This window comes from Hylobates moloch, unplaced genomic scaffold, assembly GCF_009828535.3.
Source record: "Hylobates moloch isolate HMO894 unplaced genomic scaffold, HMol_V3 SCAFFOLD_9, whole genome shotgun sequence".
In the NCBI taxonomy this organism is placed as follows: Eukaryota; Metazoa; Chordata; class Mammalia; order Primates; family Hylobatidae; genus Hylobates; species Hylobates moloch.
The window spans coordinates 10,543,031-10,570,296 of record NW_026652284.1 but is presented as its reverse complement, the minus strand read 5'-3'; the positions used below and the strand labels follow the sequence as shown (position 1 = coordinate 10,570,296).

Below are 27,266 nucleotides of genomic sequence, written 5' to 3'. Positions count from 1 at the left end.
GCGTGGGTAATTACTGTCCTACCTGCCTTTGAGCAAATAATGCATTAATAACTTGGCATGACATACTAATCACCTTTATTGATCAACTTTGTAAAATTTTTATTTTTTTATTGACAAAAATTGTATAGGTGATCCTTGATTTACAATTGGTTATATCTCAATAAACCTATATTACAAGTCAAAAATGCATTTAATACACCTCACTTACCAAATAGCTTAACTGAACTTGCTTTAAATGTGCTCAGAAAACTTCCATTAGTCTACAGTTGGACAAAATCTTACACAAAGCCTATTTTTATAATACAGTGTTGAATATTCATCTCATGTAATTCAAGTAGCGTTGAATACACTTCTGAAAGTGAAAAACATGTTGTGGCCGGGCACAGTAGCTCATGCCTGTAATCCTAGCACTTTGGGAGGCCAAGGCAGGTGGATCACTTGAGGTCAGGAGTTCAAGACCAGCTTGGTCAACATAGTGAAACCCCATCTCTACTAAAAAATACAAAAATTAGCTGGGCATGGTGGCGTGCACCTGTAGTCCCAGATACTTGGGCGGCTGAGGCACGAGAATTGCTTGAACCCAGGATGCAAAGACTGCAGCAAGCTGAGATTGGACCACTGCACTCCAGCCTGGGCAACAGAGTGAGACTCCATCTCAAAAAAAAAAAAAGAAAAAGAAAAACAGGGCCAGGCACAGTGGCTTATGCCTGTAATCCTACCACTTTGGGAGGCCGAGGCAGGCAGATCACAAGGTCAAGAGATCGAGACCATCCTGGCCAACATGGTGAAACCCTGTCTCTACTAAAAACACAAAAATTAGCTGGACGTGGTGGTGCATACCTGTAGTCCCAACTACTTGGGAGGCTGAGGCAGGAGAATCGCTTGAACCTGTGAGGCAGGTTGCAGTGAGCCGAGATCGTGCCATTACACTCCAGCCTGGCAACAGAGCAAGGCTCTGTCTCAAAAAACAAAAAAAAAAGAAAGAAAAAAGAAAAAGAGGTTGTAAGTGTACTTGAAATGTGGATTCTGCTAAATGTAAATCACTTTCACACCATTGTAAACTCAAAGAATTATAAGTCAAACTGTCGTACATTGGGGACCATCTATATATTTATCACATACAACATGATGTTTTGATATATACGTTGATCTGTTCTTATATATGTATATTTTCTTACACAAATGTCTCTGAATACATCTCTTTAAAATGTTAGGTATTAGGCCAGGCGCAGTGGCTCACGCCTATAATCCCAGCATTTTGGGAGGCTCAGGCGGGTGGATCACTTGAGGTCAGGAGTTCGAGACCAGCCTGGCCAACCGGGTGAAACCCCATCTCTACTAAGAATACAATTAGCCAGGTGTGGTGGTGCACACCTGTAATCCCAGCTACTCGGGAGGCTGAGGCAGGAGAATCGCTTGAACCTGGGAGGCAGAGGTTGCAGTGAGCCCAATTCAGAACTGTAAAGAGTTGCAGTGAGCCGAGATCGCACCACTGCACTCCAGCCTGGGCGACAGAGTGATACTCCGTGTTAAATAAATAAAATGTTAGGTAGTTAACTCTGCTAACTTCAAAAGGAAAAATGCTTAACCAGTACCTCTTCTACTCTTAGGGTATTTTACTGGATGAAGCCTCAGGTGTAAACAAGAATCAACAGCCTGTCCTCCCTGCCGGCTTGCAGGTCCCCAAAACAGTAGTGTCCAGCTGGAACCGTAAGGTGAGAGCTTTTCAGATTAACTAGAGCTCTTGATGTCAGCTTCATAATAGGGATTTTGCTCATTCTAACATGCATTTCTGTTCTAATTTATTAGAGAACTGGCCGCTGTCTCCTTTAGTTTGTTCTCATAAACACACACAATCTAATTACACCCTCTTCTCCTCTTTCTGGAGACCTCCACATGCACATGCATTCTTAAATGAATGGCCTTTGCGATGTTCTTGTCTCCTCGGAAGTCATAAATTGGAATTTATTTTTCTAATTCATCAAGTGGCTCTGTTATAAAGTATTTGTATTCGTTGATCATAGGCAGCAGAATATGGCAAAAAAGCAAAATCTGAAACTTTCCGGCTGCTTCATGCAAAAAATATCATCCGACCTCAGCTCAAGTTTCGAGAGAAGATTGACAATTCCAACACACCATTTCTTCCTAAAATCTTCATCAAACCCAATGCTCAGAAACCTCTCCCTCAAGGTAAATAGTGCAGACTTTGCCTGTGTTTGAGTCTCACTTTATTTGATGCAAAAACCAGGAAGGGTGTACAGGTCTCTCTTCCACCCTCCTTTGTTCAAATGGAGCCCAGTTCAGGTATTCCAGAGGCTGAAGTGGGAGGATCACTTGAGCCCAGGAGGTCAAGGCTACAGTGAGCTGTGATTGTGCCACCACACTTCAGCCTGGGGGACAGAACGTGACCCTGTCTCAAAAAGCCAAAAAAGAAAGGGAACCAGTTTACCCCTGTGTAACTAGAAAAGACATGAATGTGCTAATGATGTTTTTGTCACTGCTTGGATCCCCAGCTCTCTCTAAGGAAAGGCGGGAACGCCCACAGGATCGTCCTGAGGACTTAGACGTCCCCCCTGCACTGGCTGATTTCATCCATCAGCAGAGAACCCAGCAGGTTGAGCAAGACATGTAAGTGTTTGCCTGTGTCTGACTTTATGCCGTGAGTAATTACCTTTTTGCCACATTTTCAGTTTCACTTTTGTGGAGTATATACGTGAAAATCTGAGGAGCAGTGATTTCCTCCTTACCCCAACCTGGGCCTTAGCAATAAAACCTGCTGTTTGTGTTCACAAAGGGCCTGCACAGCATTGTCTCATGTAAACCTCACTGCAGTCCTGAGAAGTAGCAGTTGCTCTCATTCCCATTTTATAGATGTAAAACATGAAGGCTGGGCGCGGTGGCTCACGCCTGTAATCCCAGCACTTTGGGAGGCTGAGACCGGTGGATCACCTGAGGTCAGGAGTTCGAGACCAGCCTGCCAACATGGTGAAACCTCATCTCTAGTGAAAATACAAAAATTAGCCAGGCGAGGTTGTGTGTGCCTGTAATCCCAGCTACTTCGGAGGCTGACACAGGAGAATCGCTTGAACCTGGGAGGTGGAGGTTGCAGTGAGCCGAGATGGCATCACTGCACTCCAGCCTGAGTGATAGAGTAAGACTCCGTCTCAAAAAAAAAAAAAAAAAAAAGGTGTAAAAGCAAAATTAGAGGTGCAGACTTCTTGTAGAGTTGGAACTTCTTTGAGACAGGGTCTTTCTCTGTCGCCCAGACTGGAGTGTGGTGGCGTGAACACAGCTCACTACAGCCTTTACATCCTGGGCTCAAGTGATCCTTCTGCCTCTGCCTCCCAAGTAGCTGTGACCACAGGCGTGAGCCATCATGCACAGCTAGTTTTTGTATTTTCTATATGCCCAGTCTGGTCTTGAATTTCTGGCCTCAGCAATCCTCCCAACCTTCCCTCCCAAAGGGTTGGAATTACAGGCATGAACCACTGCGCCTGGCCAGAGCCGGCCCATGTTTTCTTTCTTTTTTCTTTTGAGAGATTTCCTTTTGTCAGGTGAGTACAATGGGTGATCTCAGTGATGCAACCTGCCTCCTGGTTCAAGTTTCTCCTGCCTCACCTCCAAGTAGTGGTTTAGGATGTGCCACCACACCTGGCTAATTTTATATCTTTTTTTTTTTTTTTTTTTTTTTTTTTTTGAGACAGGGTTTCATCTTTTTGACTTCAGGTGATCCACCCTCCTTGGCCTCCCAAAGTGCTGGGATTACAGGCCCGAGCCACCGCACCCAGCCCGTGTTTTCTTAAATTTGTCTTTCCTCCATACCCTACTGCTCTGCCTTTCTTATTAGGACTCAAATAGTAGGTAAGGCTCACTTTTTTTTTTTTTTTTTTTTTTTAGTTTTGCTCTGTCACCCAGGCTGCGTGCCGTAGTGCAGTCATAGCTCACTGTAGCCTTGACCCCTGGGACTCAAGCAATCCCCCTGGCCTCAGCCTCCCTAGTAGCTGGGACTATAGGCTCACATCACTGTACCTGGCTTGTTTTTTAATTTTAGTTTTTATTTTTGTAAACACAGGGTCTTTCTGTGTTGCCCAGGCTGGCCTGAAACTCCTGGCCTCAAGCAGTCCTCCTGCCTCGACCTTCCAAAGTTCTGGGATTACGGGCATGGCCACCATGCTCAGCCCAAGGCTCATTTATGAATTTAGTAAAGAAAAGGCATTTTTTACTGGCAATATAAGCATCTTGGAAAAACTTCACTTAAAATAGACAAATGGACTTTGCCTTTAGTATAGTGCAAAAAGGTTAAAAATTTGATTAGTATTGGCCTTTTCCTCACTAGAGCCAGAGTCTGTCTGGGCATTCATGCCTTTAGCCCCAGCTCTGCAATGTGAGGCCACAAGCTAAGTGCTGGAGAAATAAAGGCCATGAAAGGCAGCCCTGCCCTCCTGGGCTACCGTGATCCTTGAGGAACACATCACAAGTTGAGGATTTTTATACGGATTTTTTTTTTTTTTTTTTTTTTTTTTGAGATGGAGTCTCGCTCTGTTGCCCAGGCTGGAGTGCAGTGGCGCAATCTCGGCTCACTGCAAGCTCCGCCTCCCGGGTTCATGCCATTCTCCTGCCTCAGCCTCTCCGAGTAGCTGGGACTACAGGCGCCCGCCACCACACCCGGCTAATTTTTTGTATTTTTAGTAGAGACGGGGTTTCACCGTGGTCTGGATCTCCTGACGTCGTGATCCGCCCGCCTCGGCCTCCCAAAGTGCTGGGATTACAAGCGTGAGCCACCGTGCCCGGCGGATTTCTTAGGATCAGAAAAAATATAACATTAAGCTCTTGGCCAGCTGAAATATTTGCTTCATCCTTACTTTACAGATTTGTTATTTCAAACTGCAAGAATTACATATTTCTCATTTTGGTATTATCCACAACATCAACCATACAGTACTTTGCAAATAAGTACTCAAATCTTTATAAAGCTGCTTGGGTCTCCAGCTCTCTAAAGAAATTAATAGACTTAATTATCATATTTTAAGAGTGAGCAAATATCATCTGATTTATGATTTGTACTCAAATTACTGAAATAATGAAGCTCTTTATAAAGGGAAGATATTTTCATGGTGGACTTTTCTCATTTGTTTTTACAGATTGGATAAGAGGCATTATTTTTCCCTTGAATCACGGAATTAATCAGAATGATTTTTCTTTTTGTTTTATTTACTCAGGTTTGCACATCCTTATCAATATGAACTAAATCACTTTACCCCACCAGATTCAGTGCTTCAAAAGCCACAACCCCAGGTTAGTACCCAGCCTTAGTTTAAAGGTGCCATGTAGTAGCCCAAGAGGAATCAAATAAGTAGATTCATTGATGCAATTTTGACTTTCCTTGAAGATCTTTAAGGTAGAAAGTTACAGTTTTGGGTCATTTCTCAAACTCGTAGTTCACTTTGTACTTTACTGGGAGATGGTTTCTGTATTCCTCCCTTTTTCTCACTATTCTCTTGATTCAGTTATACAGATCTATAGAAGAGACACCATGCCATTTGATATCCTCCCTGGATGAACTCGTGGAACTCAACGAAAAGCTCTTGAATTGTCAGGAATTTGCAGTTGACTTGGAGGTATCTTATAAATGACCCTGGGTAAAATTTTTACATTTTCTGTGAGTTCACCTATTGGAGAAGTATAAAATTGATACTAATTGTAATTTTTTTTGGTAAAAAATTAATCATATAACTTAGCTTTGTAGCTGACTTCAAAATCAGTAAAGTCAAGTCTAACATAATCTTTGTTTTTTTTCTTCTCCCCTCCTTCTGTGGGGTTTAGCACCACTCTTACAGGAGCTTCCTGGGACTGACCTGCCTGATGCAAATTTCCACTCGGACAGAAGACTTCATCATTGACACCCTCGAGCTTCGAAGTGACATGTACATTCTCAATGAGAGCCTCACAGACCCAGCCATCGTTAAGGTCAGCCACCCTTTTGTAACTCATGCATGTGAGTTCATACAAGATTTTTAGTGCTTTTCAGTGTACTATTTCATTATTTCAACCTAGACCCAGTCAAGTTGGGAGGAATCATGTCATTTCCTAACTAGGGTACCGTGCCAAATGGCTTTTGTTTCTAAATCCCTATTAGAACAGCTAAGACTTAGCTTGTTACCACCCAGAAAAATGTTAAATCATTTTAATGACTACTGCAGTGAGCCCCAGCCATCAAGATTGTTTGGACTTAATGGCTGTACTGAAGCTACTAGAGCTGCTTTCATGTGTCTCATTGGTTGATAACAGTTTCAGACTTCAAACATAGGAATCAGGAGTGTAGAAAGCTGTGACTGAAGACAAAAGAAACATTTAAAACTGCATATATCTAATTTTTTTTTTTTTTTTTTAAGATGGAGTTTTGCTCTTGTTGCCCAGGCTGGAGTACAATGGTACAATCTCGGCTCACTGCAACCTCCGCCTCCCAGGTTCAAGCGATTCTCCTGCCTCGGCCTCCCAAGTAGCTGGGGTTACAGGCATGCGCCACCACACCCGGCTAATTTTTGTATTTTTAGTAGAGACAGGGTTTTGCCATGTTGGTCAGGCTGGTCTCAAACTCCTGACCTCAAGCCATCCACCCACCTTGGCCCAAAGTGCTGGGATTACAGGTGTGAGCCACCACACCCAGCTGCATATATCTAATCTTGATTAGAACATTGGCTTCAGCCAGGTGAGGTGGCTCAGGCCTGTAATCCCAGCACTTTGGGAAGCTGAGGCAGGAGGATCACTTGAGCCCAGGAGATCGAGACCAGCCTGGGAAACATAATGAAACCCCGTCTCTACAAAAAATACCAAAGTTTAGCTGGGCATGGTGGCACGCCTGTAGTCCCAACTACTTGGGAGGCTGAGGTGGGAGGCTTGCTGGAGCACGGGAGGCGGAAGTTGCAGTGAGCCAAGATCACACCACTGCACTACAGACAGGACAGCGGAGACTACCTTCTAATTTCAGTGTTCTAATAAACTAGAGGCATAGTTAATTTCCGAGCATGAGTGGCCTGCTACCAGTGTACTGCATGACTTTGATTCTGTTTTCAGGTCTTCCATGGTGCTGATTCAGACATAGAATGGCTACAGAAAGACTTTGGGTTGTATGTAGTAAACATGTTTGATACTCATCAGGCAGCACGCCTTCTTAACCTGGGCAGGCACTCACTTGATCATCTCCTGAAACTCTACTGCAACGTGGACTCAAACAAGCAATATCAGCTGGCTGATTGGAGAATACGGTCAGTTTGCTCTTAATGAGGAAATGTGGGTGGCAGAAGAAAGTGATTATTCATTAACCTGTCGTCCAGAGAGACCTGGGTTTGAGCCCTGCCATGCTCATTGAGATGAATGGCATCAGGCTTTTCGCCAGGCATCTTCAGCAGTGTAAAAGTGGTAGGAAATTCTTTTTTTTTTTTTTTTTTTTTTTTTTTAGTAGACAGAGTTTTGCTTTTTAACCCCGGGTGCAGGCCGTTATTTTAAACTCGCGGCAAGCTCAGCCTCCCGGGTCCACGCCAGGCTCCTGCCTCAGCCTCTCTGAGTAGCTGGGACTACAGGCGCCCGCCACCACGCTCGGCTAATTTTTTGTATTTTTAGTAGAGACGGGGTTTCACCGTGGTCTCGATCTCCTGACGTCGTGATCCGCCCGCCTCGGCCTCCCAAAGTGCTGGGATTACAAGCGTGAGCCACCGCGCCCAGCTGTAGGAAATTCTTTAATGATAATGTGGACTTTATGATGGGCTGATGCAGTTACACTGTGTTTCATGGAAATAGTGGCTGAAAAAGAGGTGCCGCATCAGTATTTGCCTGTGCTGGTCTCTTTTTTTTTTTTTTTTTTTTTTTTGAGGGGGGGTCTTTCTCTGGCGCCCTGGCTGGAGTGCAGTGGCGTGATCTTGGCTCACTGCAACCTCCGCCTCCCGGGTTCACGCCATTCTCCTGCCTCAGCCTCTCCGAGTAGCTGGGACTACAGGCGCCCGCCACCACGCCCGGCTAATTTTTTGTATTTTTGGTAGAGACGGGGTTTCACCGTGGTCTCGATCTCCTGACCTCGTGATCCGCCCGCCTCGGCCTCCCAAAGTGCTGGGATTACAAGCGTGAGCCACCGCGCCCGGCTGTGCTGGTCTCTTGTTTGAAACCGGGGTCTTTCTACTAGATGATTTTGTGTGTGTGTATGTGTATGTGTGTGTGTTTAAGATCTTCCGTAGGGATGATTGTGTGTGTGTGTATAAGATGATCTTCCATAGGTGGGAAAGAATTCTAAGGGACACTGTTGTTTAGCTTTATACGGAGCGTTTTTTGTGGCGTAAGGTAGCAGTTTTGCCCCACTTCCTGCAGGCCTTGCTCAGCTTGGTCATTTTCCGCTTGTTTGCTACCTCTCTGAGGTTGCACCTGTCATAGGAAGGTGCTGCTGAGCTTTTCCAGGAATTCCACATGCCAGAATGCCAGAATTTCCTTTTTTCTTTCTTTCTTTTTTTTTTGAGACGGAGTTTCACTCTTGTTGCCCAGGCTGGAGTGCAGTGGCACGATCTCGGCTCACCACAACCTCTGCCTCCCAGGTTCAAGCAATTCTCCTGCCTCAGCCTCCCGAGTAGCTAGGATTACAGGCATGCACCACCACGCCCAGCTAATTTTGTATTTTCAGTAGAGACGAGGTTTCTCCATGTTGGTCAGGCTGGTCTCGAACTCCTGACCTCAGGTGATCCTCCCGCCTCGGCCTCCCAAAGTGCTGGGATTATAGGCATGAGCCACTGCGCCTGGCCCACAATGCCAGAATTTCTAAATATAAAAGTAAAATTACATTTGGACTGATAAAGTCCAAATAAAAGATGAAATTGATAAAATCTAAAAACCACTCCCTGTTACGGAGCCCTTACCCTGTGCCAAGCTCTGGGCTAAGTGCTTCAAGGATGTGGTCCTGTGTAGTCCTCACAACAGCCTATGAAGTACCTGGTTCCCATTTCACAAGTTAGGTGGGTCAGCCCAAAGAGGTTAAGGAACTGTCCAAGGACAGACATCTGGAGCTGAGATTTGAACTCAGGACAACAGTGGCCCCTTTTCTACTGCCTCTTGTGTGTGTCCAGAGTAGCTGACAGTGCCCTTACTTTAACCACCGTATTACCCTGCCTCCAATTCTACCCAGCTGTTAAAATAATGGTTTATCATGTTAAAATGCAGGAAATGTTGGCATAACTGCAGTATTGACTATGAAAGGATCTTTCATATTGGAAGGGTCTAAGGAAGTCCCAGCACCCAAGGAATAGACAAATTGAATTGCTGTCCTTGGGGGCAATCAATAAAACTGTCCTCTGCAATTCCAGCCCTCTGCCTGAGGAGATGCTCAGCTACGCCCGGGATGACACCCATTACCTGCTATACATCTATGACAAAATGAGGCTGGAGCTGTGGGAGCGCGGCAACGGGCAGCCCGTGCAGCTTCAGGTGGTGTGGCAACGGAGCAGGGACATCTGCCTCAAGGTACACCTCAGCCGCAGTCACACAGACCGTGACACTCAGGCTCTGTGTCTGGCCAGGTTCTAGTTCTTAAGGTTGCTCCTTACATTCATGAAAAGAGCCAAACGTTTTGCAGAGTCCAGGGCACAATTTTGATTCCCATTGATCTTGAATATTCTCTAATACTTTGTAGAAATTCATCAAACCTATCTTCACGGATGAGTCCTACCTTGAACTCTATAGGAAGCAAAAGAAGCACCTTAACACACAGCAGTTGACAGCCTTTCAGCTGCTGTTTGCCTGGAGGGATAAAACAGCTCGCAGGGAAGATGAAAGTTACGGGTAAGGGATTAGAGATTCTTTTAACACTTGTTTCCAGACTGAAGAGATCTAATAACAAGTAAATAATGGGCTTTTTTCTTTTGCTATGAAAGCTGGTTGTTTCCCCTATGTGACAGCATCTAATGGAACTTACTGGCTGAATGTAATGTGTCCCCACTGTGTGTGTGTGTGTGTGTGTTTTTTTTTTTCAGATATGTACTGCCAAACCACATGATGCTGAAAATAGCTGAAGAACTGCCTAAGTGAGTCTGAAAGCTGATTAATGTGTTCCGACTTTCTCAGTAGATATGATGTTCTTCAAAATCAAGCTTTTCTGGTTGCTATTACCCAGGGCTGCTTACTCAGAGATTAATGCTCTAAGCTTGGAAGGTAGCAAGTTGAAGGAATATAGAATTTCTGCCCTCAGGCTGCCATTTAAGAACTAAAATTTCTGAACTGGAATCATTTCAATGATTATGCCTTAGTTCGAGTTTATTTTAAGTCTCTGAGCCTTATAGCATCTACTTGCAAGGGAAGAAAATGTCCCAGGTTCTCTCATCTATACTTTCTTCCAAATTAAAGCAGCTTATGATCTTAAACGTTTTGTGATCTTGATTGAAGTATAAGCAAGAATGAAAATCCACAGCCTGTTGGTTGCCCCCTGCTGAATTGAGAATTCACAGTGCTGTGGTACTTACTTCCAGCTCTCCCTGATTGTGGGAGTCAGGCTCCAAGAGGGATCCACTTAAAGCTTGGTGTCGCAAAGAACACATGGAGAAGTTGGCCTAGGCTGGCCTGACATCAGTGTTTCCTTAGTCACCTACCTGTAGCTTCAGCTTAGGTGTGGCAGCCTGGCTTTACCCAGTCATTATTCTCATCTGGAAGCCTTTAAGGGCTGCATTTCTGAGTGACAAGCTGAGTGTGTTCTTACTTGTCTTCAGGGAACCTCAGGGCATCATAGCTTGCTGCAACCCAGTACCACCCCTTGTGCGGCAGCAGATCAACGAAATGCACCTTTTAATCCAGCAGGCTCGAGAGATGCCCCTGCTCAAGGTAAGAAGCTTTTCTGTGGCCGGGCACAGTGGCTCACCCCTATAATCTCAGCACTTTGGGAGGCTGAGGTGGCTGGATCATTTCAGGTTAGGAGTTCGAGACCAGCCTGGCCAACATGGTGAAACCCCATCTCTAGTAAAAATACAAAAAATTAGCCAGGCGTATGGTGCACACCTGTAATCCCAGCTACTCCGGAGGCTGAGGCAGGAGAATTGCTGGAACCTGAGAGGTGGAGGTTGCAGTGAGCCGAGATCGCGCCACTGCACTCTAGCCTGGGAGACAGAGCGAGACTTCGTCTCAAAAAAAAAAGATTTTCTACTGAAGGGTTCCAACTTAGCAAGCCTGTTGTTTTTATTTTTATTTTTATTTTTATTTTTTTAGACGGAGTCTCGCTCTGTCTCCAGGCTGGAGTGCAGTGGTGCGATCTTGGCTCACTGCAACCTCCGCCTCCCGGATTCAAGCAATTCTCCTGACTCAACCTCCTGAGTCGCTGGGATTGCAGGCGTGCACCACCACACCCAGCTAATTTTGTATTTTTAGTAGAGGTGGGGTTTCACCGTGTTGGCCAGGCTGGTCTCGAACTCCTGATCTTAGGTGATCCACCCACCTGGGCCTCCCAAAGTGCTGGGATTACAGGCGTGAGCCATCGTGCCCAGGCTTAGCAGGCCTGTTTTTTCTGCTAGCATCTTATTCCTTGTGGCTTCCTAGATTCATGAGCTGGTCTGCATTCTAAACAACCCTAGGGAAATAATAGGGCTTAGGAAGTCCAGTGTGTGTGTCTTGATGAATTTAGCTGCTTTTTTTATGACAGTTGAGAGCTAAGACTCATTCTTTTTATTTATGACCTTAGCTTTGATGATTCAGCAGCAAGTACTATCTGGTAACTGGGCCAATTCACTGTTCTAAGGCAGTTAATGTGGTGGAGTGAGATGGAGCGGTGACCTCAGCAGAGGGAGCTAGTTTTGGGAGCCTGGCAGTGGCCCAGATGTGAAGTGATAGCTCCCTGAACGAGTGAGGAATCACAGACTGGGAAGGAAAGAACAGGTATAGGAAGCATCAGAAGAAAAGATTGATGAGACTTCGTAGCAAATGATGACAATGGCAGCCAGTTTTCTTTTGTTTTTTTTTTTGTTTGTTTGTTTTGAGACAGGGTCTTGCTCTGTCACCCAGGCTGGAGTGCAGTGATGCAATCATGGCTCACTGTAGCCTCCATCTGCTAGGCTCCCACCTTAGCCTTCTGAGTAGCTGGGACCGCAGGCATACACCACCATACCCAGCTATGTTTTTTTAAATTTTTTGTAGAGATGGGTCTTGCTTTGTTTCCCAGACTGGTCTTGAGCCCGTGGGCTCAAGCATTCCTCCCACCTCGGCCTCCCAAAGTGCTGAAATTACAGTTGTGAGCCACCTGCCAGCCCCACATTTGCAATTTTTGTGTTAAAAATGTCTTTGTAAGCGCTGTACTTTGTCCAAGTAAAGAGAGACCTTGATTACTGGAGAAGAGTCTTTTTCAAGCTCTTTGGAATCCTTCCTATTGTGCTTAGTCATGTTAAAGAACTTTACTCTTTCATTCTACAGGTAATTATTGAGCACCAAATAATTATCAGGCCAGGCACTGTAAGGAGTGAAGAGAGGAAAGAAAATCTCTGGGCTCTTGAGAAACAGGCTGGTGAAGGAACACAGTCAGCGTTGGGGACTGGGGGTTGGACTTGAGGTGTTGGGGCAACTTTCCTCAATTCCCTTCATTTTTATCCTTAGTCTGAAGTTGCAGCCGGAGTGAAGAAGAGTGGACCGCTGCCCAGTGCCGAGGTACAGTGTCGGATCTGTTTTCTCCCCTGGGAGGGAAGACATCAAGTCACAGCCAGTGCAAGTACACCTCTGACAGAGGCCTGTGCTGACAGCTGGCAGAAAGCTGCTGCCGGCTTGCACGTTTTACATGCCAGCCTGCTGGTGTCTTTTAATGCAGAGATTGGAGAATGTTCTCTTTGGACCTCACGATTGCTCCCATGCCCCTCCGGATGGCTATCCAACCATCCCAACCAATGGTAAAGTCGAGAGCCCTCCTGACTGTCCCAAAGAGGTTGGGACACAGCTACCTTGTCTAAAATTCTGTAGGCTTGGCCGGGCGTGGTGGCTTATGCCTGTAATGCCAGCATATTTGGAAGGCTGAGGCGGGTGGATCACCTGAGGTCAGGTTTGAGACCAGCGTGCCCAACATGGTGAAACCCCATCTCTACTAAAAATACAAAAATTAGCTGGCATGGTGGTGGGCGCCTGTAATCTTAGCTACTTAGGAGGCAGAGGCAGGAGAATCACTTGAACTGAGGAGGCGGAAGTTGCAGTGAGCCGAGATTGTGCATTGCACTCCCGCCTAGGGGACTACAGCAAAACTCCATCTCAAAAAGAAAAAATAAAATAAAATTCTGTAGGCTTTGACCTTATTATCTTCTGCTCCTCTAGGATCTATGCCAGTTCAGAAGCAGGCGAGCCTCTTTCCTGATGAAAAAGAAGATAACTTGCTGGGTACCACATGCCTGATTGCCACAGCTGTCATCACGTTATTTAACGTGAGTAGCACAGAAACTTCACTGAGGTGATGAGGACCTCCTGGGATTTACTGGATTTATCCAGCAGGCTGTCTGCCTGGAGCGTTGCATACACTGGGAGACTAATGCTGAGAGCAAAACCCAGCGGTGCTGGGAGAGGCACAGAGACCGATGAGCAAGGTGGCACTGACCACTCTGGAGGAGGTGGTCTGGGGACGTGGATGGGGGATTCTCTGAGTTCTGTGTGGAGAAATCTTCAAGGAAAGGCTGACGTCCTGTTGTTGAACAGCACCTAGTGGGAGGAGGGTCTGTGCTAAGAGAACACACAAGCAGGGCTTTCCAGACCAGCTGCAGCAGTGGTGAGGGAAAAACAGTTCACCTGGATGCCCAGCAGGGGTGGCATGGGTGTGCTCTCCGACGAACTGTAGAATGTGTGCTGCCCGTAGCTTCCTGCCTGACCCCAGCACCACATATGTGTGCTTTCAGTGAAGAAGAGAAACGATTTTTTTTTTTTTTTTTTTTTTTTTGAGACAATCTTGTTCTCCCACCCAGGCTGGAATGCAGTGGCACAATCATGGCTCACTGCAGCCTTGACTTCTGAGGCTCAAATGATCCTCCTGCCTCAGCCTCCCGAGTAGCTGGGATTATAGGCATGAGTCACTGCACCCAGCTATTTCACCCTTTTTGTTTGTTTGTTTGTTTGGTTTCATTTTTTGAGATGGAGTTTCACTCTTGTTGCACAGGCTGGAGTGCAATGGCAACATCTCGGCTCACTGCAACCTCCACCTTCTGGGTTCAAGCGATTCTCCTGCCTCAGCTTCCGTAGTAGCTGGGATTGCAGGTGCCCGCCACCATACTTAGCTAATATTTTATATTTTTAATAGAGATAGGGTTTCACTATGTTGGCCAGGCTGGTCTCGAACGCCTGACCTCAGGCGATCCGCCTGCCTAAGCCTCCCAAAGTGCTGGGATTACAGGCATGAGCCACCACACCCGGCATTTTTTTTTTTTTTTTTTTGAGGCAGGATCTCATTCTGTCACCGAGGTGGGAGTGCAGTGGCACCATCTTGGCTCACTGCAACCTCTGCCTCCTGGGCTCAAGCAATCCCTCTGCCCCAGCCTTCTCCCGAGTAGCTGGGACTACAGGTGTATGCCACCATGCCCAGCCAATTTTTGTATGTTTTGTAGAGATGGGATTTCACCATGTCGCCCAGGCTTCACTTTGGTTTTTAACTTAATTATATAAATCTAGATTGGGCCTTGCTTTAGCAATTAATGAGAAAATACTAGGCGCTTTAGTTGACCTCAGAGCTAATTGCGTCATGACTTAGCCCCTAAACCTGTTAGCATGAGCTCTGGGCTGCTTTGATATGGCTGTTTGGTGTAAAGGAGGCTGTGGTCTCCCTGCACTCTGTTGCAAGGGGGCATAATTACAGATGAAGCAAAAGGATAGCACATATTTATGAACCCAGTTGGAAGCAGCATTTTGTTGCATAATTTCAATGATTCCCTATAAAGATATGTAATATTAAATTTCAGGCCTGGCGCAGTGGCTCACACCTGTAATCCCAGCACTTTTGGAGGGCAAGGCAGGCAGATCACCTGAGGTCAGGAGTTTGAGACCAGCCTGGCCAACATGGTGAAACGCCATCTTTAATTAGCCGGGCGTTGTGGCGCATGCTTGTAATCCCAGCTACTCGGGACCTGAGGCAGGAGAATCGCTTGAACACAGGAGGCGGAGGTTGCAGTGAGCAGAGATCGCACCACTGCACTCCAGCCTGGGCAACAGAGCAAGACTCCACTCAAAAAATAAATACATACGTACATAAAATAAATTTCAGGCAACAATCAAGATCTCATATTCTAGAGCCAGACCACGCTGCGTTTAGATCCTTGGTCTGCTCGTATTCACTGCAAGCCTCTGAAAGACTGTCATAACCTCTGTAGGCCTCAGTTTCCTCCTCTGTAAGGTAGTGAGAGTAATACCACCTTATAGGCTATGAGGACATGGTGAGAATTCACTGATCCAGATCACTGATATTGAAATGCTACTGTGTGCTGTTGCAGACAGAACGCCTTATACATAGGAGAGTGTATGAAAAATTAGCCTTAGCCATTGGTATTAATACCATGTTACTGGCCGGGTGGGTGCGGTGGCTCACGCCTGTAATCCCAACACTTTGGGAAGCCAAGGCGGGTGGATCACTTGAGGTCAGGAGTTCAAGACAAGCCTGGCCAATATGGTGAAACCTGTTCTCTGCTAAAAATACAAAAATCAGCTGGGCACGGTGGCACATGCCTGTAATCCCAGCTAGTCGGGAGGCTGAGGCAGGAGAATCGCTTGAATGCAGGAGGTGGAGGTTGCAGTGAGCAGAGATCACACCACTGCACTCTAGTCTGGGCAACAGAGCGAGACTCTGTCTCAGAAAAAAAAAAAAAAAATCACTGTTAACTGTTGCTGTCTTGCTTGCCTCTTGATGTCACAGATGATCATGGTCATTAGTGATCGTTTTTTGTCTGTCCCTGCAGGAACCTAGTGCTGAAGACAATAAAAAGGGTCCATTGACAGTTGCACAGAAAAAAGCCCAGAACATCATGGAGTCCTTTGAAAATCCATTCAGGATGGTGAGTAGTAGTTTTGTCAGGGCTGACAGGATGTGCAGAGACGCCTACAGCTGTACATGCTTTTACCTGGGAAGGAAGCCTCTGAAGCCAGTGTGTCAGCTGCCCTGATGTCCTGGCAAAGATGCTGACATGGCACCAGCAACCCCCATCTGAGTGCCTCTGCCCTGTGGATCTAGTAGATTCCATTCCTGGCAGCGTTTCACACAGCTGTTTCCTTCCTCCAGTTTCTGCCCTCACTAGGACACCGTGCTCCCGTCTCTCAGGCAGCGAAGTTCGATCCATCAACGAAAATCTATGAAGTAAGTGGACTTGTCACCTGTTCTAAAAGAGATTTTTTTTTTTTTTTTTGAGATGGCGTCTCGCTTTGTCACCCAGGCTGGAGTGCGGTGCAATGATCTCGGCTCACTGCAACCTCCACCTCCCAGGTTCAAGCAGTTCTTCTGCCTCAGCCTCCCAAGTAGCTGGGATTACAGGCACCTGCTATCATGCCTGGCTAGTTTTTGTACAGATGGGGTTTCACCATGTTGGTCAGGCTGGTCTCAAACTCCTGACCTCAGGTGATCCACCCGCCGTGCCCTCTCAAAGTGCTGGGACTACAGACAGGCGTGAGCCACTGCGCCCGGCCCTAAAAGAGACTTTCTAAGAAAAGGGGATTTCTTGATTATTCATACCAGGTTTCTGTTTTAGACAAGCCCATCTCATCTGTGAATCCCCTGAAAATGAATGCAAAAGCCCTTTATTTTCTAGCATTGTTTCTAGGGAAAGGGTCCAGAACTTCAGTGAGATTCTTAAAAGCACTTGGGCCAGGCGCGGTGGCTCACGCCTGTAATCCCAGCACTTTGGGAGGCCGAGGCGGGCAGATCATGAGGTCAGGAGATCGAGACCATCCTGGCTAACATGGTGAAACCCCATCTCTACTAAAAATATAAAAAATCAGCCGGGCGTGGTGGCAGGTGCCTGTAGTCCCAGCTACTCAGAGGGCTGAGGCAGGAGAATGGCTTGAACCTGGGGGGCAGAGCTTGCAGTGAGCCGAGACCGTGCCACTGCACCCCAACCTGCGCGACAGAGTGAGACTCTGTATCCAAAAAAAAAAGCACTTAGAAACCTTGTAAGAAACAAATCTCCATTTGCAGTTTTTTAATTGAGGTTTAATCTATATGTAGTAAAGTACACAAATATTAAATATACAGCTTGATGCATTTTTACAGATGTCTGTTACTTTAAGGCTCTTAAAGGTGACAGCTTTAATTTTAAAACATTCTATCTTACTTATCTGGCATGTTTTTACCAGCATTATGAGTAAAAATGAGAGCATACCTCCCCTAGACCCCCTTGAGATGTTCCCCAGAGCCAGCACGTGAACTGTTGTTTGAAGCCTCCTTCCTCCCTGCAGGAAGCGTCTGCTCTGATGACATGGGCGACTGGCTCCCTCTGTGTGGCAGCAGAGCTCTTTTGTTAGGCAAAACCGAGAGGTCCCCCAGCCCTGTTCCTGTCCCTGAGTTAGCTTGCTATTTTTAGAAATGGGGAATCAGGTGGGGCTTCTGCCTTCTCTCTTCTTTTCCCCCCACGGACTGTGTCACATTGAACAACTGCACGTCCTGTGTGTTATGCCCAGTGTCACCTCCATGTGTTGAAACGCCATAGGTCAGTGGGGTGTCATAAAGAAACACAGCAGACTTGTGGAAGCCCAGCCTGGAGTCTGCCTCTGTCATTTACTGACCATGTCCCTTGGACAAGTTATTTCGTCTGCCAGAGTCTGTTTGCTCATCTCTAAAGAGAGGGTGATGACCTTTTTCCCAGGGTTACAGAGGGATTGAATGAGATGACGGATAGCCCAGTGCCTGGAGGACAGTAGCACTTTGTCCTCCTTAATAGGGATTTTAGCAATAAAGCCAGCATGAAATTTATTTTTCATGCCCTTAGATTTGAAAATTTATGACTTAGAATGTGTGTACTTCTTAGGTTAACCTGCCCTACGTCACCTCATGAAAAGTAAGACAGATTTAGGTGGCTGACTTTGGAGGGTTTTTTTTTGTTATATTTGCTTTCATTATAGATCAGCAACCGTTGGAAGCTGGCCCAGGTACAAGTACAAAAAGACTCTAAAGAAACTGTCAAGAAGAAGGCAGCTGAGCAAACAGGTAACACTCACTTCCTTGCAACTCAGTCGGCTGTTAAAGGATGGCTGTTTCTCACCCGCTGTTTCAGCCAAGTGCCAGATACAGCTATGAATTAAACAGGCACAGCCCCTGCCCTGTGGGGCTTCCCTTCTGCTGAGGGATGGTGGGCAATCAGTATCTATCCTGGCAGATGGCAGCAGGTGCTGTGCAGAGAGATTGGTGGGGAGTGCTGGGGGTGCTGTAGCTGTCTCGTCGGTGGTTGGAGAAGGCAGTCTAATGAATGCAACACTGACGAGACCTGCAGTGACCTAGGGAAGAGTTCTGGAGCCACAGCACAGCGAGCCCAGAGGCCCTGGGGGTAGTTCACTGGGCATGCTAAGCAGCAGCAAGTGGGCCTGCATGAGCAGAGCGGGTAGAGAGGAGCAGGAGATGGGGAAGGAGCCAGCAGGGGCCCACAGGATGACGCTGCCTTTTAGTCTGAGTTCAGAAGCCAGGAGGGTGCTGAGCTGACACAGGGTGGGAAGTGACTGACATGTGGCCCTCTGGCTGTCGTGTTAAGAGTAGACTATAGAGGACAGGATGGGATCCCAGGAAGGGATAGCAGACATGGCGGTGGCTCAGGCGAGAGGGGACGGTGGCTTTGAGACCAGCGTGGGAGCAGAGGAGGTGGTGAGAAGCTGTCAGAGCCTGGATCTGTCCCATAGCAAAGCTGACAGCATTTGATGATGTGGTGGATGTGGCATGTGAGAGAAGGGAAGGGAGCCTTGGATGAAGGTTTTGTCCTGAGCAGCTGGAAAGCTGGAGTTGCTGGCAGCCGAAATAGCTGGTTTGAGCGGGCTTGTCCACGATGGTGATGGTGACGATCCTGTTAAACGCCCTCAGGTCCACAGGCCACTGAGCGTTTGGGTTCACAGGAGAGGAGCAGGCAGGGCTGGGGAGGATCAGCTCACGTGTAGGTGAAGGTGGGCAGAGCACCTGAGCCTAAGCTCTGAGGCAGCCTTTCCTGCAGAGATGGGGGACCGGGGAGCTGAGAGGGAGGAGGGATCAGCCGTGACAACCCCTGTGGCTAGGCCAAGTCGGAGGGGGATGGAGATGGAGGGGAGGGTGGTTGCTGGATTCAGCAACTCCAGAGACAGTTCTCTCCCTTGCAGCTGCCCGGGAACAGGCAAAGGAGGCGTGCAAAGCTGCAGCGGAACAGGCCGTCTCCGTCCGACAGCAGGTCATGGTACGTGCCAGCTTTTCTCCTTTTTCCTTTGAAAAACGGTGCCCCTGCCTGTGGTCAGGATCTTCCTTGGATATCTTAGGGGGCTTGCCCTGTGCTTTATATTAAGTTCTGACTTCTTTCTAGTTCACCTTAGCTTAGCTATTAGTGTCTACCTCATTTCCAAAACCACCACAAGATCGATATTGTAATTCCTCTTAACCTTCTTCCACTGTGTTTATGGTAAATATGCCAGACCACTCAACTGTAGTACTAGAAAAGGTATTGAGGTTACAGTGCTGAAGCTTGTTGTGTGTCCTGCTCTGTCCTACAAAAATGTTGCATTCTAGAGAATGAAACCCCAGAGCACTCTGGAACTCTTTTTTTTGTTTTGTTTTGAAGTAGTGTCTACCTCTGTTGCACAGGCTGGAGTGCAGTGGCGCAGTTGCAGCTCACTGCAGCCTCAAACTCCTGGGCTCAAACGATCCTCCCTCCTCAACCACCCAAGTAGCTAGGACCACAGGCACACACCACCATGCCCAGCTATTTTTTGTTACTGTTTTTGGTGGAGACAGGGTCTCACTATGTTGCCCAGGCTATCACTCGAATTCTTAACCCCTGCCCCCTGCCTTTCCTTTTTTTTTTTTTTTTTATTTTATTTCCTTTTTAAAAAAAAAAATAGTGACATGGTCTTACTCTTACCCTGATGCCCAGGCTGGAGTACAGTGGTACGATTATAGCTCATTGCAGCCTTGTACTCCTGGGTTCAAACGATCCTCCCACCTCAGCCTCCCAAGTAGCTAGGACTACAAGCATGCACCACCATGCCCAGCTACATTTTTTCTTTTTTTTTTGTAGAGATAGGGGTCTTGCTATGTTGCCCAGGCTGGTCTCAGACTACCTAAAGCAGTCCTCCCACCTCAGCCGCCCAAAGCACTGGAATTACAGGCATGAGCCACTGCACCTGGCCTGCTTGCCTTTCTTAAATGACCTCATGTCATTGTCCAGTGAGGAATTTGTTTCACCTGACCCTGAGTGTTGGTCCCGAAGTTCCAGCCACAGCTCCTCTCCCCACCACTGACTGTTCTTCTTACCACTTAGGCAGCTGGGTCCCAGCTACTGCTGAGGCCGGTGGAGTTAGTTCCCTGTCCCATGTGCCTCCCTGTTCCTCCCCCATATCTGTTCCTGATCTACAGCTAGAAAATGCTGCAAAGAAGAGAGAGCGAGCAACAAGCGACCCAAGGACCACAGAACAGAAACAAGAGAAGAAACGACTCAAAATTTCCAAGAAGCCAAAGGACCCAGAGCCACCAGAAAAAGAGTTTATACCTTACGACTACAGCCAGCCAGACTTCAAGGCTTTTGCTGGTGAGGAAGTACTGGGGCCCCATACAGGGACCTCTGTGCGTGTCAGAGGGGAGGAAGCCATAAAGAGACCACAACATAGGGGCCAGGTGAGCCCTGCACAAGGCATGGTGCTAGCCAGGAATTGTTGGAGTAGTCCAGAGAGGCCGTGGCAATGTGGACAGTCGCCTGCAGCCTCATTGCCGTCTCCTCCACGGGAGCTCACTCATGGTGGCCTCCGTGGTGGGTTAGCAAGATCACCTGTCACTTCCATTGTGACCAGGGCGCCATCCTTCCTCACTATAACTTGTGCCCATAAACCCTCTCTCTCTCACACACACACACACGTACACACAGTGAGAATTTTGTTTGTTGAAAAATCTCAAAGCCTATGACATGAACCCCTATGGCTGCTTAGGCTGTGAGGGTCCGTCTGCTTTGAAGGGGCTACAGATGGCATTCCCGACTCTAGCAGCCTTCGGAGCAACATGCTCCTTTGGAAAAGAGAAAGCAGAGGCCAGTCCACACAATGGCATTTTATACAGTAGTGTCGCCTCAGAGCCCGAGTTCCTGATGGCATCACCCAGCACAGAGATTAGAGTAGATTTCCTTATGTGCAGGGGCCACTGCTGTAGCCACCTGCCCCTAAGGTCCTGGGACTAGAGCTGAGAGAAATGGGCCTGGTTTTCAGACTGCCCACAGGGACCAGGATCGCCGTGTATTCATTTATGTGAGCCACGAGTCCCAGCCCCTCATCATGACAGGGGTTGTGCTCTGACAGCCAAGGCTTCCCTGAGTGTCATGGTCCCAGCCTTGCTGTGAGCCTGTGATGTGTAGTAACTCATTGACCTGACCACAGGTCTCTCTCATCTCTTACTTTTCAGGAAACAGCAAATCCAAAGTTTCTTCTCAGTTTGATCCAAATAAACAGACCCCATCTGGCAAGGTAAGAACTGCTCCTGAAGGATTTTAGCACGCCATTGGTGCCTATTTTTGACCTCCTCTTCTGCTGAGAAGATAGGCCCATCCAGGAGTCCATTCCTTTGCATATCTTTTTCCTCACCTCATTTCTTCCCAAGGGCAGACAGTACCCATCAGCTACCCCAGCAACTCATAAAACGAGGCTGTAAAAGCTGGCATGTGGCTTTAAAGGGTATTATTCTGTGTTTGCTACCATGGGAACTATAGCTGCAGGCCAAAAGCACCCCCTTTGGGGCCAGCACAAGCCTGCATTCGCCCCTCGTGGGTGTTGGCGCTGGTGCCAGGGAAACAGCGTGGCTGCGGGTTCCACAGGCGCGGGGGCAGGGCTGCTTTGGGGCCCTCCTGTTCCTCTTGCAGTGCATCCTAGCGGCCTTGCCTTCAGAGACACAGAAACGTCCTCTCGCAGGGAAGCTAAAGTCACTCCTGTGCTGCTAGAATCTTTGGCCACCTGAGCTCAGGTGTGCTTTTCTGTGTATCTTGTGGTCAAGGTGCCCACCCACCTTAAACAGTTTCTTTTCTTTTCAGAAATGCATTGCAGCCAAAAAAATTAAACAGTCGGTGGGAAACAAAAGCATGTCCTTTCCAACTGGAAAGTCAGACAGGTATGTTTGTGGTGGACGGCGGTGTGGCCCAGGGAGCCCAGTGAGAAAGCACCTGCCCTGCGTGGTGTGGTCAGTGGGGAGTAGCTGGGGAGCAAGTGCCCAGGGGTCTTCAACCAGGACGACTCAGAGAACCTCCCAAGCCAGGTCCCTCACACCACTCGGAAAACAAGGGCGGGAGGTGATTTTCTCTGTGCCACACATCACGGAGCCAGGCACTGTGCCCCGGGACTCAGATTCCCCTTGTTCCTGGCTCTCCAGTTACCGTGTTTCCTGGGGTCACCTTAGGGAAAATAGGTGTGAATAGTTGTGAAATTTTCCTGGACCAGCCTATTAGGAATGAGGAAAAAGTAAGCACATGTGGGTTATCTTTGTTGTTGAAGAGTGGTTTGGCTTGGTTTTGTTTTGTTTTGTGACAGTCTCATTCTGTCACCCAGGCTGGAGTGCAGTGGCACAATCTTGGCTCACTGCAACCTCCACCTCCTGGGTTCAAGCAAGTCTCTCACCTCAGCCTCCCGAGTAGCTGAGATTACAGGTGCCTGCCATCATGCCCGGCTAATGTTTTTGTATTTTTAGTAGAGATGGGGTTTTGCCATGTTGGCCAGGCTGGTCTCAAACTCCTGGCCTCAATTGATCCTCCCGCCTCGGCCTCCCAGAGTACTGGGATTACAGGTGTGAGCCACTGCATCCAGCCAAATGTTTTTGTTAAAAACATAAAATCCTAATAATCAAGCCGACCCTGAGGTCAGGGGACTTGCCCGAGGGCAGGAAAAACAGGTCTGCTTTCTCGAGATGCTGTTTAGCTCAGCCAACTCTTGTGGGCCGCCCAGTTCTCTGGGGCCCCTGAACAAACCATTCTCCCTCTGTTCTGCATGATTAAGGTTTGCACCATTTTGTAAACCATCTGAGAACATCCAACCAACCCGGAAGAAATAACTGTTGTTTTTGTACTCTCTGCAGAGGCTTCAGGTACAACTGGCCACAGAGATAGTCCTGGAAGACACGTGGCGCCTGTGGACTGGAAGCACCAAATGCTGGTGCTGCTTTTGTACATACATATTTTTAAACCATTAAAAAAAATTCTTCCTGAAGAAAGCTGATTCCTGACTTTTATTTTGTTGCCACCACAGCTCTGGCAGGTTGCCATCCTGTTCAGGCAACCATCTTCAGCTGTCTGTGGGCAGGTGAGTGTGCTCCAGGAGTTATGGTGACTTCTAGAGAAATCCAGAGCCGGCCGGGCGTGGTGGCTCACGCCTGTAATCCCAGCACTTTGGGAGGCCGAGGTGGGCGGATCACGAGGTCAGGAGATCGAGACCATCCTGGCCAACACGGTGAAACCCCGTCTCTACTAAAAATACAAAAAATTAGCCAAGCATGGTGGCGGGCGCCTGTAATCCCAGCTACTCAGGAGGCTGAGGCAGGAGAAGGGCGTGAACCCGGGAGGCGGAGCTTACAGTGAGCCAAGATCTCACCACTGCACTCCAGCCTGGGCGACAGAGCAAGACTCTGTCTCAAAAAAAAAAAAAAAGAAAAATCCAGAGCCACTCCCAAGGAGGAATATGAGACAAATTGCTGGGACTTAGAAGTGGCAGCACCTGCAAGGCACGAGCTGTGATGCTCATCGCTCCACTTTGAGAGGGTTCTCTGGGCCCTTTCACTTCCTTCCTGAGCCTTCAAATAACGTGAATGGAACCACCTGGTAAAAAAAATGCCGTCAGGAAAGGAACTGGTAAGGTGCCCTAGAGCCAGCCGCAGCTCCTGAGGACCTGTTCTCTACTCTGTTCTTTTCTCACTTTTTTTTAAATCAACTTTTTTTTTTTCTGGTTATAGAAGTAATGACATGTTCATTGCAGGAAATGTGGGAAATATAGTAAAATGCAAGACCGGGTGTGGTGGCTCATGCCTATAATCCCAGCACTGTTGGAGGCTGAGGCAGGTGGATCACCTGAGGTCAGGAGTTCATGACCAGCCTGGCCAACGTGGTGAAACCCCATCTCCACTGAAAATACAAAAATTAGCCAGGCATGATGACCACCTATAGTCTTAGCTACTTGGGAGGCTGAGACAGGAGAATCGCTTGAACCTAGGAGGCGGAGGTTGCAGTGAGCCAAGATCACGCCACCTCATTTCAGCCTGGGCAGTACAGCAAGACTGTCTCAAAAAAAAAAGGAAAATGCAAAGAGAAAATTTTAGTCATCTGTAGTCCTATCATACAAAGATGCTCTTTTTTTTTTTTTTTTTTCCTTTTTTTGAGACAGGGTCTCACTCTGTTGCCCATTCTGGAGTGCAGGGTGTGATCTTGGCTCACTGCAGCCTTGACCTCCCAGGCTTAAGTGATCCTGCCACCTCAGCCTCCGACATAACTAAGACTACAGGCACATACCACCACAACTGGGTAATTTTTCTTATGTTTTATAAAGATGGGGTCTTGCTGTGTTGCCCAGGCTGGTCTTGAACTCCTGGCCTCAAGCAATCCTCCTGTCTTGTCCTCCCAGTGTTGGGATTTCAGGCATGAGCCACCACACCCAGCTGAGATAATCTTTAACATTTTGCTGTATTTCCTTATAAGCTTTCACTATGTGTATATAGATACATTTTTAAAATATATCTTGGGTTTAGGTTTCTATCATTTGTCACCTTGAAAGTTTATATTATGACACTTTTCTCAATCTAAAATTTATTTTCGCCAACCCCCATTGTTAAACACTTAGGTTTTCATTTTTGGTACTATTCTTAATAAGGCAGCACTGAACTTGTATATAAATTTGTGACCCAATCTCTGATAATTTCTTTAGAACCTCATTTTATTTTAATCCTGAGATGGGCTAATAAATCAGGAAAGCACAGAATGCCATTACTTGGGTTTTTACAAATACTTAACCTAGGAACTTTTTTCTTTGAAATTCATCCCACAAAGTATTGAGATTGCCAACCGTATATGATAACCTTTGGGGTGTACCAAGCTAAATCACACGTCACTGCTGTCAGAGATCTCCCACTCTTGAATAGCAGAGAACAGCCCTGTCCTAAGATAGGCTGGAGTTTGTATTAGCTAGGACTAGACTGGTTGAAAGTGACAGAAAAGCTAAACTATTAGTGACTTTTAACAAGAGAGATGATTTTCCTCCTCTTTTGTAAATATAGTTGGTCCAGAGCTAGTGTGATGCTCATGATCATCAGACACAGGCTCCTATCTTGTTTTACTATCCTCAGCTCAAAACACAAGGCTGCCGCCTCATGGTGCAGGGTGACTGCCCTTGCTCCAGCCATTACATTCTCATTCCAGTCTGCTGGAAGGAGGAAAGAACAGCACCCAATCTGTTTGAATAGGATACTGCCCATTTCAACTTCCCGTTGGTCAGAACTTAGTCACAAGACCATAGCAAGGGGTACCAGGAAATGTCATTATTTCAGTCATCCATGTGTCCAGCTAAAAGCCCAGGGTTCTATTATAGAATTTGGGAAGAACAGACATTGCAGGACAAAGAACAGTCACTGCCCAAAAATGGCAGTCTCTGCTATAAAAAATTGACAGGTGGAATTTTTTGATTTTTTTTTTTTTTTTTTTTTTTTTTTTCTGAGACGGAGTTTCGCTCTTGTTGCCCAGGCTGGAGTGCAATGGCATGGTGCACTCTCGGCTCATTGCAACCTCCACCTCCTGGATTCAAGCAGTTGTCCTGCCTCAGCCTCCCAAGGAGTTGGGATTACAGGTGCGTGCCATCACGTCTGGCTAATTTTTGTATTTTTAAGTAGAGACAAGGTTTCACCACGTTGGTCAGGCTGGTCTCGAACTCCTGACCTCAGGTGATCCACTCACCTCAGCCTCCCAAAGTGCTGGGATTACAGGCATGAGCCACTGTGTCCGGCCTCACAGGTGGAATTTTTTTTTTCTTTTTCTTTTTCTTCTTTGAGACAGAGCCTCGCTCGTCACCCAGGCTGGAGTGCAGTGGCACGATCTCAGCTCACTGCAACCTCTGCCTCTCGGGTTCAAGCGATTCTCCTGCCTCAGCCTCCCAAGTAGCTGGGATTACAGGCACCCACCACCACACCCAGCTAATTAGTAGAGACGGGGTTGTACCATGTTGGCCAGACTGGTCTCGAACTCCTGACCTCAAGTGATCTGCCCGCCTCAGCCTTCCAAAGTGCTGGGATTGTAAGGCGTGAGCCACCACGCCTGGCCAAAGTGAGAAATTATTTTCTCCTGAGGATGGCCTGAGAGGCCTCGTGAAAGGGGCATTCGGACTGGACCCTGAGGAGAAAGGGACTTCCGGAGAGCTCTATGGCAGCACAGCTCAAAGCGGAGGTCTCTGACAGCCCAGATGAGGGCTTGTCAGAAAGAATCCAGTGCCACCTAGAGCCTGGAGGCTTCCGGGGCCGCTGTGCTCACCCCGCTGTCCCAATGATTGTTCTGCCTGCTGAAGTTTGAGAACCACTGTTAGCTAAAGCCACGGGCCTGAGCCTGGCTGAACAGTTGCAGCGGTCTTACCACTGGTTAGAGGTGAATTAGAGTTAAAGTGATGTCGCACCCTTTCTTTGGAAGTTTTCCATATTGGTTTTGTCTTTGTAACAATGTTTTTCTGTTTGTTTGTTTGTTTGTTTTTTGAGGCAGAGTCTCCCTCTGGCGTTCAGGCTGGAGTGCAGTGGCATGATTTTGGCTCACTGCAATCTCCACCTCCTGGGTTCAAGAAATTCTCCTGCCTCAGCCTCCCGAGTAGCTGGGATTACAGGTGGCCACCACCACACCTGGCTAATTTTTGTACTTTTAGTAGAGATGGAGTTTCACCATGTTGGCCAGGCTGGTCCTGAACTCCTGACCTCAGGTAATCCACCCACCTTGGCCTCCCAAAGTGCTGGGATTACAGGCATGAGCCACTGTGCCCGGCCATCTGTTTGTTTTTTAAAAGACAGGAACCTTAGGAGTTTGAGATCTTTTCAAATGTTCAATCTTGCAAAATAAAAAGTTCACAACCCAGTGTCAGTCCCTAGATGGTGTTTGCAGAGGTTT

General features: G+C 47.3%; 1 protein-coding gene across 2 annotated transcripts in view; it reads left to right on the top strand.

Annotated features, from left to right (window-relative positions):
• EXOSC10 (exosome component 10) overlaps window positions 1-23,356 on the top strand; it is a 29,551-nt gene extending 6,195 nt beyond the window's left edge. The window contains exons 4-26 of one of the 2 annotated variants that reach the window (XM_058444307.1): window positions 1,611-1,715; window positions 2,025-2,190; window positions 2,514-2,628; window positions 5,220-5,295; window positions 5,508-5,618; window positions 5,824-5,967; window positions 7,075-7,265; window positions 9,342-9,498; window positions 9,668-9,816; window positions 10,008-10,058; window positions 10,737-10,848; window positions 12,424-12,510; window positions 12,604-12,654; window positions 12,812-12,890; window positions 13,306-13,412; window positions 15,921-16,016; window positions 16,241-16,315; window positions 18,073-18,157; window positions 19,288-19,361; window positions 20,534-20,705; window positions 21,566-21,627; window positions 22,188-22,264; window positions 23,222-23,356. In XM_058444307.1, the coding sequence (XP_058300290.1) occupies window positions 1,611-1,715; window positions 2,025-2,190; window positions 2,514-2,628; window positions 5,220-5,295; window positions 5,508-5,618; window positions 5,824-5,967; window positions 7,075-7,265; window positions 9,342-9,498; window positions 9,668-9,816; window positions 10,008-10,058; window positions 10,737-10,848; window positions 12,424-12,510; window positions 12,604-12,654; window positions 12,812-12,890; window positions 13,306-13,412; window positions 15,921-16,016; window positions 16,241-16,315; window positions 18,073-18,157; window positions 19,288-19,361; window positions 20,534-20,705; window positions 21,566-21,627; window positions 22,188-22,264; window positions 23,222-23,252 (2,373 nt within the window). In that variant the 3' untranslated portion in view covers window positions 23,253-23,356. The remainder of the gene's footprint in view (window positions 1-1,610; window positions 1,716-2,024; window positions 2,191-2,513; window positions 2,629-5,219; window positions 5,296-5,507; window positions 5,619-5,823; window positions 5,968-7,074; window positions 7,266-9,341; window positions 9,499-9,667; window positions 9,817-10,007; window positions 10,059-10,736; window positions 10,849-12,423; window positions 12,511-12,603; window positions 12,655-12,811; window positions 12,891-13,305; window positions 13,413-15,920; window positions 16,017-16,240; window positions 16,316-18,072; window positions 18,158-19,287; window positions 19,362-20,533; window positions 20,706-21,565; window positions 21,628-22,187; window positions 22,265-23,221) is intronic. The other variant, XM_032758904.2, reaches the window with a different exon arrangement.
• The last annotated feature ends 3,910 nt before the right edge of the window (window positions 23,357-27,266 follow it).